This window comes from Marmota monax, unplaced genomic scaffold (genome assembly GCF_021218885.2).
Source record: "Marmota monax isolate L192 unplaced genomic scaffold, Marmota_monax_Labrador192_F-V1.1 WCK01_AAM20220418_F8-fsc00003, whole genome shotgun sequence".
Taxonomy (NCBI): Eukaryota; Metazoa; Chordata; class Mammalia; order Rodentia; family Sciuridae; genus Marmota; species Marmota monax.
The window spans coordinates 5,346,323-5,360,231 of record NW_026694084.1 but is presented as its reverse complement, the minus strand read 5'-3'; the positions used below and the strand labels follow the sequence as shown (position 1 = coordinate 5,360,231).

General features: G+C 40.1%; 1 protein-coding gene across 1 annotated transcript in view; it reads right to left on the bottom strand.

Annotated features, from left to right (window-relative positions):
• Ptdss1 (phosphatidylserine synthase 1) overlaps positions 1 to 13,808 on the bottom strand; it is a 59,647-nt gene extending 45,839 nt beyond the window's left edge. The window contains exons 1-2 of the mRNA XM_046464616.2: positions 13,488 to 13,808; positions 1,253 to 1,344 (exon numbers count right to left, since the gene is read on the bottom strand). Coding sequence (XP_046320572.1) covers positions 1,253 to 1,344; positions 13,488 to 13,666 — 271 coding nt within the window. The 5' untranslated portion in view covers positions 13,667 to 13,808. The remainder of the gene's footprint in view (positions 1 to 1,252; positions 1,345 to 13,487) is intronic.
• Between the last annotated feature and the right edge of the window lie 101 nt (positions 13,809 to 13,909).

Below are 13,909 nucleotides of genomic sequence, written 5' to 3'. Positions count from 1 at the left end.
AAGTCGTGGTTCAATGGTAGAGCGATTGCCTCACACATGTGACGCACTGGGTTCGACCCTTAGCACCACATAAAAATAAATAAATAAATAAATAAATAAATAAATAAATAAATAAATAAAGGTATCATGTCCTCCTACAACTAAAAATTTTTTTTAAAAAATTATCGTTTTTTCTATGATAAAAATCACACTTCAAATGCATAATCAGCAGAGTTGTGCTTAAGTAATACTCATTATAGCACTGACCCTGTCCTTAGCAAAAAAAGAGTAACTCAATAGGAACTCAGTATTGTATGACTCAGCTGATAATAATAAAAATAATAACAAAAACAATAGCTGACATCTATCAAGGGCTTATAATCTGTCAGTCACTGTTCAGTGTGCTATAGTTTAATGTGGTTTATCTCTCAAGGGTTCATGTGCTGGAAGCCTGGTCCCAGTGTGGCAATGTTAAGAGGTGGTGGAACCTTTAAAAGGTGGGGCACAGTGGGAGGTCACCAGGGCACTGCCCTGAGAAAGAATTAATGTAGTTCTCTGGGGTCCTGGTTAGTTCTCTTCAAAGGGTTATTATAAAAGACAAATCGGGCCCCTCCCCAGTCTCTCAAGCTACCTGTCTTACCATATGATCTCTCCCTCCAACAAGTAATCCCACCAGGATGCCATCTGCCATAATGTGAAGTCAAGGGGACCCTGATCAGAGAAAGCACCATGCTGTCTGGACCTTTGACTTCCAAAACCGTGCTATGTCAAGTCTATAGCCTCAGATATTTTGTGGTAGCAATGGAGAACAAACTAATACATAGTGTTTAACATGTACTCATTTAGGCTGGGACTGTGTGTGGCTCAGCAGTAGCGCACTTGCCTGGCATGTGTGAGGCACTGGGTTTGATTCTCAGCACCTCATATAAATAAAGATCTATCAACAACTAAGGAAAAAATTTAAAAAAAAAAATATATATATATATATATACTCATTTAGCATACCATCACAACAGTCTCTCCCTAGTATCCCCTTTATATAGAAGAGAAAATGAAATACCCTTAGAGATGAGGGGGTTTCTTTAGGGCCACAGAGCTAGGCAGTAGCAAAATGGGCAGTCTGCCTGTGCTCCTAACTACTACACAAAAACCAGATTACTTTTTACTCCGGCGTCTAGTTTCATCTTTTAGATGATCCACATCTCAAATGAACAAAAAAAGCCAGAAGGACCCAATGCACAGGTGAAACATGATAACATATGACATCACTTACCATTGGGGAAAGCTAATACGCTGATGATAAGAAAGAAGAAAACGACAGAGAGAATGCCTCTCCAGATGTTGTCCTCTGGAACAGAGTCATCCCTGAAAATAGAAAAACAACATTTTCAGATGTAAATAGTAAACCTAAAGGAGTATGACCTCCACACGGTGAACACAAGACAGGGACACAGAAATAAGAAAAATATAGGAAAAAGGGCACAGACCAATAACAAAGTGCCACAGACCAAAACTACTTTGTTTTGCTCAGCAAAGTCATTGCACACACAAATGACTATTCACTAGTATTCCCTAAAATCACAAATCTCATAATAAAGTCCAGTTCTTACAAGAGGAACAGTTGGGATCTGGGGTGTAGCTCAGAGGTAGAGTGCATGCATGCACAAAGCCCTGGGGGTTCAATCCCCAGCTCAAAAAAAAAAAAAAAAAAAAAAACACCAACCCAAAAGACAACTGGCAACCTTACAAAGCAACACAATTCTACTCAGACAAGCATTTAAACATATCACTGTTATTAAAAATAATAATAATAAAATTCCAAAACCTAAAGTTTATTTTGGTTTTTGGCTTTAAGAGTAGCTAAAGATGATCCTCATGATATAGAATGTGGCAAAGACATTTTTCAGGAATCAGAAAGGAGGCAAAAGGTCATAAGAAAGCAATGCAATAAAATGATATATCTATTCTTAAAAATAGATACCTAAGAGATGCATGAAGAAGGGGAGAAATGCTGGATAATAAGAAAAATTAAAAAAAAAATAACTAAAGGAAAATCAAGAGAAAACAAAACACAAGATTTAAAATCAGATCAGAAGCAGAATTATAAAGAAAGGAGATGACCATCCCTACTCCCATGCCCAGTCATCTCTAACATGTTCCTGTATTCATTGCTCCCATAAGCCCACCGACTGGAACAATCCCATTTGAGTTTTTGTGTGACCTTTCTTCCCTTTGGAAGCAAACTTCTGAGGCGCAGGAAATTGTTCACTTGTATTCTAAGAGCCTGGCATATAGTAAGATATATGGGGACTGATTATTGATTAGAGAGAATATTTATTGTGTAAAACCAAGTAAAATTTCCCAGAGTTTCCTTAATATTGACAATGGAGAATAATTAAGTTTTGACAGTTTACATTAAAAAGAAAAAAAAAAGAAGAGGAAGAGACCAGTAACATGTTTGGGCTTAAGAAAAGCCAATGGAACGAGGAAAAACAGATCTAAGAGAAGATTTTCTGAATTATTGATAATTACTGAGAAGCTTGAGAGAAGGCGTTTCAGCGTTTCAGTTTTTTAAAATGCAGGATGAATAGGCAGAAAATATGATATGGAACAGAAGGAGACATTTTAGAGACAAGAGACTAGTAGCAATAAATTAAAAATATCATTTAATATCATGAAACATGGAGCTTATCAAGGGAAGGACTGCAGTGAAAGTGTTTTCAAAAGACAAATATTAAGATTAAGCATTACTGAAGGAAAAGTAGAGATCAAAAACTTAGGAAAAAAATAATTTTGCATACAAAAACAAATCTAGATCAAAATATATGAAGAGGTGAAGAATGAAACCCTAACAAATTATCTCACAAAAGACTAAGTCCTAGAGTATTAGTTTAAAACAGAAAAACAGAAGTGAATTTAGATATGACCTTCTGTCTTGCCAAGCTAAGTTTCTGCACCCAATTAATTAACTTTAGAGTTATGACAGGATTGGACATAGATTCTGAAATAAGAGATCATACAAAAAAAAAAAAGAAAGAGAGAAAGAAAGAGAGGGAGGGAGGGAGGGAGGGAGAGAGAGAGAGAGAGAGAGAGAGAGAGAGAGAGAGAGAGAGATATCACATAATGTTTCTTAGATCATCAATATGCCCCTATGCCCCAATGGCACTAACAAATTAACGCTGACTGTTAACCTCATATATCAGATTACAAAACCTAACTACAGAATCAGACTTCATCTTATATAAAAGTGCAGTTTTACTTTATTGGACACCATAACAATTGACCATCTGCCCAGAGTTTCTGATCATGGCACTAAAAATGCCAGCCTAATCATTCACAGGGTACCTGGGATACTCCTTTGGCTCGAGCAGGGAAGCTCTATATTCACCAGCAGAAACACTAGCTTTGACTAAAGAATGGCTGCACAGGGAAGGACCACAGTGTCTTCATCTAAACTAACATCACATTACTGATATCAATAGTGCTGGTGACAATAATAACAGCTAGTGTTTATCAAGTATCTGCTGTGTGCCAGGCATTTTACAGGCAGTTAATCAACATCATCTCTGTCACAACCAATTGCAAGATGAAGTATTATCAAAATGAAACAACAACAGCCCAGAAAGGTTAAGTTACTTGCCCAAGACTACAAAGGTTAAGAAGCTGCAGAGTCAGAATTCAAACCATGTCTGCTAGTCCCAGAAAATGATGATGCTTCCCCTTGGCCAAGCGACCTTGTGAAAAGACACCGGAAATGAGTCTACATCATATCAGAGGCAAAGGGTTGGTAGGAAAGACTTTGATAAGATATACAATATATCTTATTGTAAGTTACAAATGAAAGGAAGGCTAAAATTAACTGCTGTGTGGGAAAAGAAAGGAGAGTCCATAATTCACACTTCACAACAAAATATATTCTGGATGATTAGAATTAAAGATTAAAAAAAAAAAAAAGAAAACCAGAAGGACTTATGAAAATCTTAAATAAGCAAACAAACAAATAAAAGGCAACAATCTCACAGTGGGGAAAACTTTCTGAAGTATGGCATGAAACCCAGAAAGAACCACACAACAAAACAATCATTAACAAATACAAGGAAAGTGATGAATGTGGAAAAAATATGTGCAACTCATAAAGACAAAGGGCTAATTCTTCTAACCTACAAAAAGCAATCCATAGAAAGAATAATGGACATATAAAAACAAACTGAAAAATAAGCAAAGCCCATGAAGTGGTTGTTTACAAGGTGGGAAATACAATGGCTCTCAGACAAGAGAAAAGATGCTCAACCTCACTCATGGGAAGAGATGGACAAAATAATACCCAGAGACCGTTTCTTATCTACCTCATTGACAAAGGGAAACATTTAATGACTGAGATGGTGAGGATATGAAGAAATGGGTAAATATGCACCCTTATAGGTTGCTGGCAGTAGTATAAATTTAAACCTCTTTTATGGAGGGCAATTAGGCAATATATTACATTTATAAACTCATATACCCTATGACTAAGCAATTTCACTTCTGGGAATTTATCCTTCAGATATATGTACAAATTACATATGTATCAGCTTGTTCACTATGAAACCGTATATATTCACAAAAGACGGAAAATAAGCTGAATGCTCGCCAAAAGAACATTGATTAAATTAAGGCTTAGTCTCATGGTGGAAAACTGGGCAGACAGAAATTAAGAGTGAAGACCATATTTTGCGAATTAACCATTTCAGAATAATTTCAAAGATATCATGAAATTTAAAAAAATACTGCAGAACAGTGGGTATAACAAGCAACTATTTGTGCATATGAGGGGACACGTATAGGGAATATAAATTATGACCTGTGCTTACAGCTGCATAGACTATCTCTGGAAATCCACCCAAGAAATGGTGACATGATTTTTCTACAGAGAGGAGAAATAAGAAGAAATAAGGATATAAAACTAATGAAATTGCTATTTTGTAAATCTTGAGCAATTTTAGAAAGAATCAGGTGGGGTCTAGTTTCAGGTAGAAAAAAGGGTGATGAATCAACTAGCAAGTCTGGAAAGTTGACAGTTTCATATTTATCTAATCAGAAAAAAAAAGCATCAAAGATGGACAATGAGGCTTTTAGATAAACTGAAAACACACAGTACAGGAAAATCAAACTTCTGCAAAGATTAAGTGGTGAGTTTCCGGAAGAAACTTAAGTCCTATCTGATTAGAGGACCCGCCTTCACACCCTTGTGAGTTTCCTGAGTCCAGAGAGGGTGCATCTGTGGCAGTTAACACAGCCCTTATAAGTGGTGGTGGCGGCAGGGGCACAAAATGAAGCCAAATGCATGATGAGGCTGCCCAACACCCCTGCTGGCCTCATGGCAATCTGAGACTTCATGGCCCTTCTGTAAGGCCTGGTTTGAGACCATCTTCTCTAAACTCCAAATAACCCTGAGATGTAACTGTACACCAAAGTATACCGAATTTTCCATGGTTAATCATAAAAAGGATCTTGGCCATAAAGGCCATAGAGTGACCCTAGAAACCCCACACTTGGGGACAAGAACCAGTATTTATGGATAGCCACCATATTCTGTGCCCCACTGAGCATGCTAACTGCTTTGCGTGTGAGTTCACTCAATCTTCATAGCACCCTAAGGGGAGAAATGATCAGACTCTGCATTTTCTGATGAGGTCTGGCTTCAAAGTACAAGTAGGAAGTTTTGGTATGGTGACAAGGAATATATGCAAGGGCAAGAATGCCACCTGTGTGACCTTGGGCAGATTACTTAATCTCTCTGTGCCTGTTTCTTCCACAGTTAATAGAGGGCTGGTAATAGTCCTACCTCACAGGGTCATTGTGAGGATTATCACTTAACACAGGTACTTAGAACAGTGCCTCAAACAGAAGAAGTGTCCATTAGTACTAGTTCACAATATCTGAATGTTCTTTGTTTATGTCCACTCATTCCTTCATCTAGTTAATGTCTATTACTGGGTAGGGACTACATTGGGGGCTGGAATGATCAAACATGACCTTACTCTTAAGAGGATCACGATTTTAAAAAAAGACATTATATTAGGATGGTCTTTCTATAAAGGAAATGTTTTTGTTTTATAAGAACTGAAAACCTAACAGAAACAAACTAAAGCCCTGCCTGGCCCTTCTCACATAGGCTTTGTGAGGGGGCAATGTAGTTTCCACTTCCCAGGGGAGATGATAAATTGTGGCCCCCATCTTGACTGTTCCTGGCCTCAGGATTCCCCCTCCCTCACACGCTTTGCTTTATAGCAACAAGAAGGAGACTTTCAGTCCCCAATTGGGGTACTGTGCCCACTCCCTAATTTCTATTCTGAGTCTGCTGCAGCTACTAATAAAGACAGCTATGTCTGTAGCCTCTGAGCTTCCCAGAGAATTTCCCTTTGAGCTGGGATTTTCTTTACCTGCCCCACAGTTCCAAAGAGAAATTTAGGGCCAGGAATACCTTTGAAGGATGAGGAAAATGAAGCTTCTGGCTTCACAGCCAATACAGAGGTCAATGCAATTTGGTGCCAGGGGCTGGGGAATGCTAGTTCTAGGTCAAGATTGCTACATTCAACAATAATGATCCAAATTTACGGGCTTCAGGAGACAAAGTCCTCTTCCCTCTCTGCTAAACTTTGGGGGTGCCCTTGACATGTACCGAGACAGCACTGACCACAGATGGTGAAAACATCTGAGATACAGCTTAAAATAAGCCTAAAATTGAAGCTCTGCAGGGCACAGGTCCTCCCTGTTCCAAGGAGATACCTCCCATGCCCAGCACAATGCCTGGCACCCTCAACATAGTGGGTGGCAAGAATGTGCCAGATGATTTGGCAGAATGGGCCAAACAACTCAGAGAATGTGAGAGAGAATCACAGCCAGAGTCCACTGACAGTGATTCCCCTGTTCCCTTGCAGAGAGTTAGCCACAGGGGCCAATAGAGACCACCAGTAAATAGCTACAAGCCCAATCAAATTTTCAAACACCTTGATCCCTGTCAGATACTGCTTCAACTAGTACAGGAAACTACCCAAAGACAGAATGTCCTAAAAGCAGAGGAAATCTCAGGAAAGCCATGAGTTAAAAAAAGAAAGAAAGAAAAGATGAAATTTTACACTCAGATCCTGTGTGAATTCAGACTCCATGTCAGTATGATGTCTGATGTGTGACTACAGGCAGCAGATATGGAGACTTCAAGAAACCAAGGCTAAATCATTCACTTCACATAATCTTGGGACAATCCCCTCCCTGGCCAGGTAGCTGAAAATGTCTAGCTTTCATGACTCCCAAAGCTTCTAGGCTAACTGTCCCTCCCTGTTCCCATCATCTCCTTCATTACCTTAAAAAAAAAAAAAAAAAAATATATATATATATATATGTTGTAGTTGGGCACAATATTTTTTTTATTTTTTATTTATTTTCACGTGGTGCAGAGGATGAACCCAGGCCCTCACATGTGCTAGGCAAGCACTCTACCGATGAGCCACAATCCCAGCCCTCCTTCATTATCTTTAATGAGAGTCCTTGAAAATACTTAAAAGGGTCAAGTCTAGCAGCCCAGTCACTGTTAAGGACCTCTCTCCCTGTAGAAAATGTAATCCTGGGCAACACAGCAGAACCCATGTCAACCAACTCTGTCAACCATCTTCAATCAATTTTAAAGGAGGTTATGATGTTTGTCAAGAATTACTGCTGAGATATCAGCTAAAGAAGAATGGGGCTTTTTCCCCCAAGTTCTTATTGGATAAATGACTTCTTGTGTTCCATTCACTTAGAATTTATTGGGCACCTATCACAGGATGATTAAGATATTGGGCTTCAAGAAATTATCATAGAAACAAATTAACATAGAAACAAATATTACATTAGGAGAGATACAATAATAAAAGGCATTTAGATGTATAATAACATTCTTCTGTGCTTCTTGGAATATCAAGAAAGATATCTGGGAGGGGAACCATCCAAATGGGTTGTAAAGGGTGCCAAGGGCTTGTGGGTGGGTAGGAAGCACCAGGGGGTGCTTTCCAGGGAGAGAGACAGCAGCACTGGGTGCAGGCCAGGGAACTGCCTGGGCCTGCTGGGTGTGCTGTGTGTGTGTGGCTAATAGAAGAGGGAGCTGCAGAAGTAGACCTACCTTGTAAGGAAAGAGCTCAGAATCAGATTGCATTTCCTATAATGTAGTGGGTTCCAGTGAATGATTATAAACAGGGACAGATAGAATCCCAAGTTTGATTTAACAGATCATGAGGGCAGATGTGGAGGATGGGCTGCAGAGACATGGAGTCAAAGCCTGGGAGCATGCTATTCCAAACTGCTGGGAGTTTGCAGAGCTAAGGCTTGGGAATGGACAGAGGAGAGCGGCTCCACAAGCTGTGAAGGGCCAAGTAGTCCTTGATGAAGTAAGCCAGATGGTGAACCCCAGGATGGCAGAGACCTGGGCCACATGTAATGGGGACTACAGAATTGAATTAACTGGAATGCCAGTGTTGAGGAAGCAGATCAGACGGACCGGACTAATCCTGGTTTCTGGATTAGCTGAGATTGAAATACTGTAACTTCCCTATAGAAATCTGGAGCAACAGGGATATCATAAGATAAACTGTGTTATATTTGGTAACAGGATTATAGCTGAAGTGCTAAACACAATTTACTCAAAACAGACCAATTTGAATTAAGGCTGTTTACTAAAGAGGGGTCTAAGAGGCAGCAGCTCCTAGAAATATAATCTCTCTGGGATAAGGCACCATCTAACCCAAATAAATACTGGAGTCACCCAGGTGCCATTCACTACAGATGGCCCCAAAGAAATATATAATATGGTCCCCTTTAATAAACTTATAATCTTTATGTGGACAAAAAAAATCAGAAATAAGTTTATGGAAAAATATTAAAAGATCCTTATTTAAATCCAATTTTTAAAATGTGATTCAAATAGTAACTAGGGAATAAAAATGGTACAGATCAATGTTAACTGGACCTCGAGTGCCACCTACACAGCACTGTATGTTCACCTCCAGTTTAATCCCAATACACAGTCACTATAGATGATCAATTAATACTGCTGGTGTCAGGGAACAAGGACATCCAGGACTTCTGTTCTTGAGAGAGAAAGAACATGATGTATATAAGGAAACAGGACCAAGACAACTGAATCAGCATTATCAGGAGACATTTTCTAATAGGTTATTTATATGGTCAAAAGGGAAAGAACAGGGAAGGCTGGCAAGGACCCATGAGAGGATCACACAGAAGGTCAAAACTGGCCCAATGATAAAATGGCCAACTGGAGTTCCAAAGCCAACGAAGGAAATGAAGTAAAAACCATTATTAACAAATAACTAAAAACAAAAAAATCAAACATCTGTCCATTTCCCTGTCCTTGTCTGTCTCCTTAGTTCCATATCCAGGAGAAAACTAGCATAAACAAATTGCTCATCATTCAGGTACAGTCATCTGCAGAAAGGCCATCTCCTCCAGGCATGGAATGATTTTTGTTGTGCAAATGCTAAGAGAAACTGATTCACTCTTCAATGGCAGGTACCCCTTAGAGGTGGGATTCTACTAATATAATTTAGTAGATTTTTATGTTTTCAAATCTAAACATTGGGTTTTAACAACTAAGTCCATCTGGTATTTCCAAGTTTCCCCACCTTCAAAAGTGAATATGAGGGTACTCAATAATTATTACGCTCTGAGCTGATGACAAAGGTTTTCCTTGTCTCACTTTGGCTGAACAAACCTATAAACATATACCTAACCATCTACTTTTCAGAAAGACTAATTCTAAAAAGATGGCAAATGGACTCTTAAGGAAAGGATGAGGGGACATCTGACACTTTTAAATGATGGTGATAGGAACAGGAGATTTAGACACCATGGTGTGAGTTGGTTTAGTTTCTATCTGTATCAATCAGCTTTGCATCACTAAAATATAATACCTGACATTTATGAAGAGGAGGTGTTTTAGCTAGTTTGGGGCATTCAAAGTCTAAACTGAATAGCACAGGTTCTATGGTGAGGGCTACTCCTTCACTGCATCCCTTCATGTCACGGTCAGCCATGGTATGTGTGGTCAGCGGGTATGTGTGGTTAAACCTCAAACCAAAGGCAGAAAGACCATGAAGGGACAAGTGTGCTCCATTTAAAACTCTCTGATGAGATTTCAGGGGGATGCATAAGAGCAGCTCCCAATGACCTAAGAACTTCCCACTGGGCCTCATCTCCTAAAGGTTCCCAATAGCACCACCCTGGGACCAAGCTTCCAGTCACAATGGATCCTTGGGTGACAGTCAAATCACACCCAGAACATAGCACTATCTAACAAAAGAACTACTGACAAATCCAAACTTGTCTCAGACATCTGTGCAGGGCATCTAATCCTTCACAATCTAAATTCACGCGGGGTCTCTGCAGCATTTGACATTACCCAGGTACTGCCTCTCACATATTAGTAATGACCACCCCCCAAATAGTCTGTAGTTTTAGAAATTAGTCTTTGCCAAACAAACTTTAAGGTATATTTTAAAATTTTTACTGAAAGAATTGCACTGAACAGTTATCTAACTAAAACTCCTTATAAAATAAGGATAAGGTACTATGATCATTACAAATGATCACGTAATGCATAATTTTCCTTTGTCATTACTTTCAATCTTTCTGAAGATAAACCTATCATTATACTGTCCCACTTAAAAAGTGACACAAATTATAAAAAGATACAATGGGTATTAACTCTATTAATGGCGCTTATGATTTTATAAGGTGAAACTTCATATTAATTATTCTTCATTATGTGATTTGTTTCTTTATGAAATTAAAATAAGAAATTAAATTGTTATCACTTTTAGAAAAGGCCACAATCTGAAGTTCAGACTATGGGTTTTTAAAAATTATTTCTGACAAATGGTTCAAATCCATATTAATTTTTCATACTTTCACTGCTACAATTTGTCAACTGCCTTGGCAGACTAGGCCATAAAAGAGAATTTCCAGAGAAATGTGACTTTCAGTATTAAAGATTTATTTTGAAGGGGTCTACAAAAATATTAAAGATAAAAAGTTGAAACAAACGGTTCATTATTGCTTCTCATCATTTAAAATAGTATAATTACTTCTCTATTTTCCAAATATACTCCCTCAAAATTCCATCATTAAAAACCCACATATAAAATGAAGTTAAATTGAAGGTAATGTGAAACAAGCATGTATATTATCTAATGTCCATTTTTCTAATCCTTTTTCTCAATTACAGAGCATTCGATATCGATATCCTCATTCAGTAACAAATATAATTTAGAAAACACTGGCATTCAATGAAATCATGTAATAATAATAATAATGTCTCTTAAGTACTTAACATTTGCTACCCACTGAGCTAAACACAGATTACCTAAAAAGGAGAATTTAGTTCTCATGACAACAATCCTGTAAGGTATCAGAGTACTAGGATCTTCATTTTACACACAGATAAGGAAACTGAGGCTTAACAAAATTAAGTGGTTACATAGCTATTAAATGGTAAAATCAGGTGAAATGATGAAGTATTTGAAGATAACCATAATTAGAGTTAAGAATAATTTCTCTCTAAAGCTAGAAATACAACTGATTAGATACTGTAGAAAAGTCTGGTCCACATAGCATCAGTCTTTACAGTAACAGTAGCAGTACCCTCAGTTATTAAAGAGTAAGTGTTACTTATGCTTTTTACCCTCAGTTATTAAAGAATAAGTGTTACTTATGCTTTGTACCTTTAGATGATTCATGAAAATAAACACATAGGGAATGAGAGTCAAATGGACTATGGAGGTAAAAAATAAGTGTGATGTAGAAGGATATTAGATATTTTATGAAAATCTGAAAAGTTGCAGTTATTCCCAAGAGAGGCACCCCTGACAATTGGGGGGGGGGGCGGGGGATGAGAATTTAGTCGGCGGTACAAATTTGTCTCATATGTCACTAAACTTCTAGTAGCCTTTACTCTCCCATTCACTAAATACTGGAAGTTTCCTTAGTACATGTGATCAGCTGATATACCCCTAAACATTTTCCCCCAACCCTGATTAAGAAGCATTGATTGTTGGGGAAAAAAAAAATCAGGAAAGAACTGATATTAATTGGGCATGGTGAATCAGGTTTCTCTACTCAATGTACTCACACATATTTATTTTTAGTCTTCTTAACCCTATATGAAGGTAAATACATATTTTATTATTTATGAGGTAAATACATATTTTATCCCTATTTTATATATGTAGACCCTGGCACTCAGAACAAAATTTAAAAAAAAGAAAAAGATTAAAAAAAAAAAAAAAAAAAACAGTCAGTTTTGAAACTAGCAGTCTGGTTCCAAAACACTACTCTGGGTTGAACCTCAGATCTTTAATGGTGTTGCAAGCATGACTTTTCTTTCTTTAAAGAGCTTCACTCAGAAAACAGAAATTGTTTTAAATAGGAACCAGGGTGTGTGTGCCATTAGGAACCAGGCACCAATTAGCTCCCTGGTTGGAGCTCAGGGGCCACAGGTGCAGTCTAGAATCACATGGTATGGGTGTTCAAGAGTTGGGGTGGGCAGCTCCTGTGAACAGATATTAGAAGGGCTTTTGAGCATGTGAGTGTGTATGTTTTCAGGGGAAGTTGTGTTATGTTGTGTAAGGCTTATGTGATTTGTTTAACACGTACAGCATTTACATTAAGGCACCAGACATTATTATAACTGCATGACAACATGTCATTTAGGCATGTATGTCAGGTGAGGAATGGGCAGGGTGTGCACTGCATGGTGGGGCTGGTGTGTGTGCAGCAATGTGCATAAAAGATGATAGCTGTGCTGTCTAGAGCAGCAATTTGTGCTGTGATATGGATGGTGCTGGGAGGGGGCGGGGAGGGGGGACAGAACACTAGAGGATGTGTGTGCAGTGCATATGTAAGGTGCTGCACCCAAAAGACCATGTGGTGCATTTTTTGGGTATGTGTGCTGGATAGTGCTGAATACTGGAGGAATTACACGGGAAGGGATCTAGGTTGTGTCCCGGGCCTGTGTATAGTGCGTGCAGGAGGTGGCAGTTGGATGTTTTATGTGTATAGTGGTGTGTGCTGAAAGTGGTGCATTCGAGATGATTCATGCGGTGTGCTGAAAACGGACGGGGGCTGGAGGGGCTGCAGAGGAGGACGCCAGTGTCGTGACGTGTGCGGAGTGATGCTGAATGTGTGTGTGTGGCGGGGTGAACGATCGTGCTAGGTGACCGGCGTGTGTTCTTGGTGTGGCCGGAGGCCACAGGAGAGGTGGTATTTAGAGGTGGGGTGTGGGGAGTAGGCTGGACGTACAGTGGAGACACCGGGCGGGTGGAGAAGCTGTGTAGGCGATGGGTCTGCGAGTATATGTGCGTGAAGCAGCCAGCCCGCTTCCTCACCCCGAGCCACACGGGGCCACCCTCCCGGCGACCGCCTCCCTCTCGCCTCTACCCTTCGCCCTCCGGCGCGCCCCGCCGAGGCCGAGCCCGTCCCACCTGGTGAAGGCGAAGTACATGAGGCTGACGATAGTGAAGCTAAGCAGAGTGATGGTGTGCGGCCGATAGAAGAAGTCGATGGTGATGTCCTCCACTTGCTGCTCGTTGATCATCCGGAAATGCATTTTATAGTTCACATCATCCTTGCTCAGGGTCCGGCTCCCCACGCAGGACGCCATGGCCCGTCTCCCCGTCCTGCCGCTGTCCCGGCGGCCCCGGCCCGCGAAGGCTGGGACCCCGGCAGTGTTGACCAGCCGCCACGGACAAGCAGCCGGATGGCGGGGCCGGGTCTGGCGCCCAGCAAAGGCTGGGAGCAGAGGGAAGGACAGGCGCGGGAGGGCGGGGTCGCGGCGCCGCCGATTCGACCTGGGAAAGGGGGTGCCGCCGGCCGGCCGCCAGCTGGCCTTGGGGCCGTAGCATCT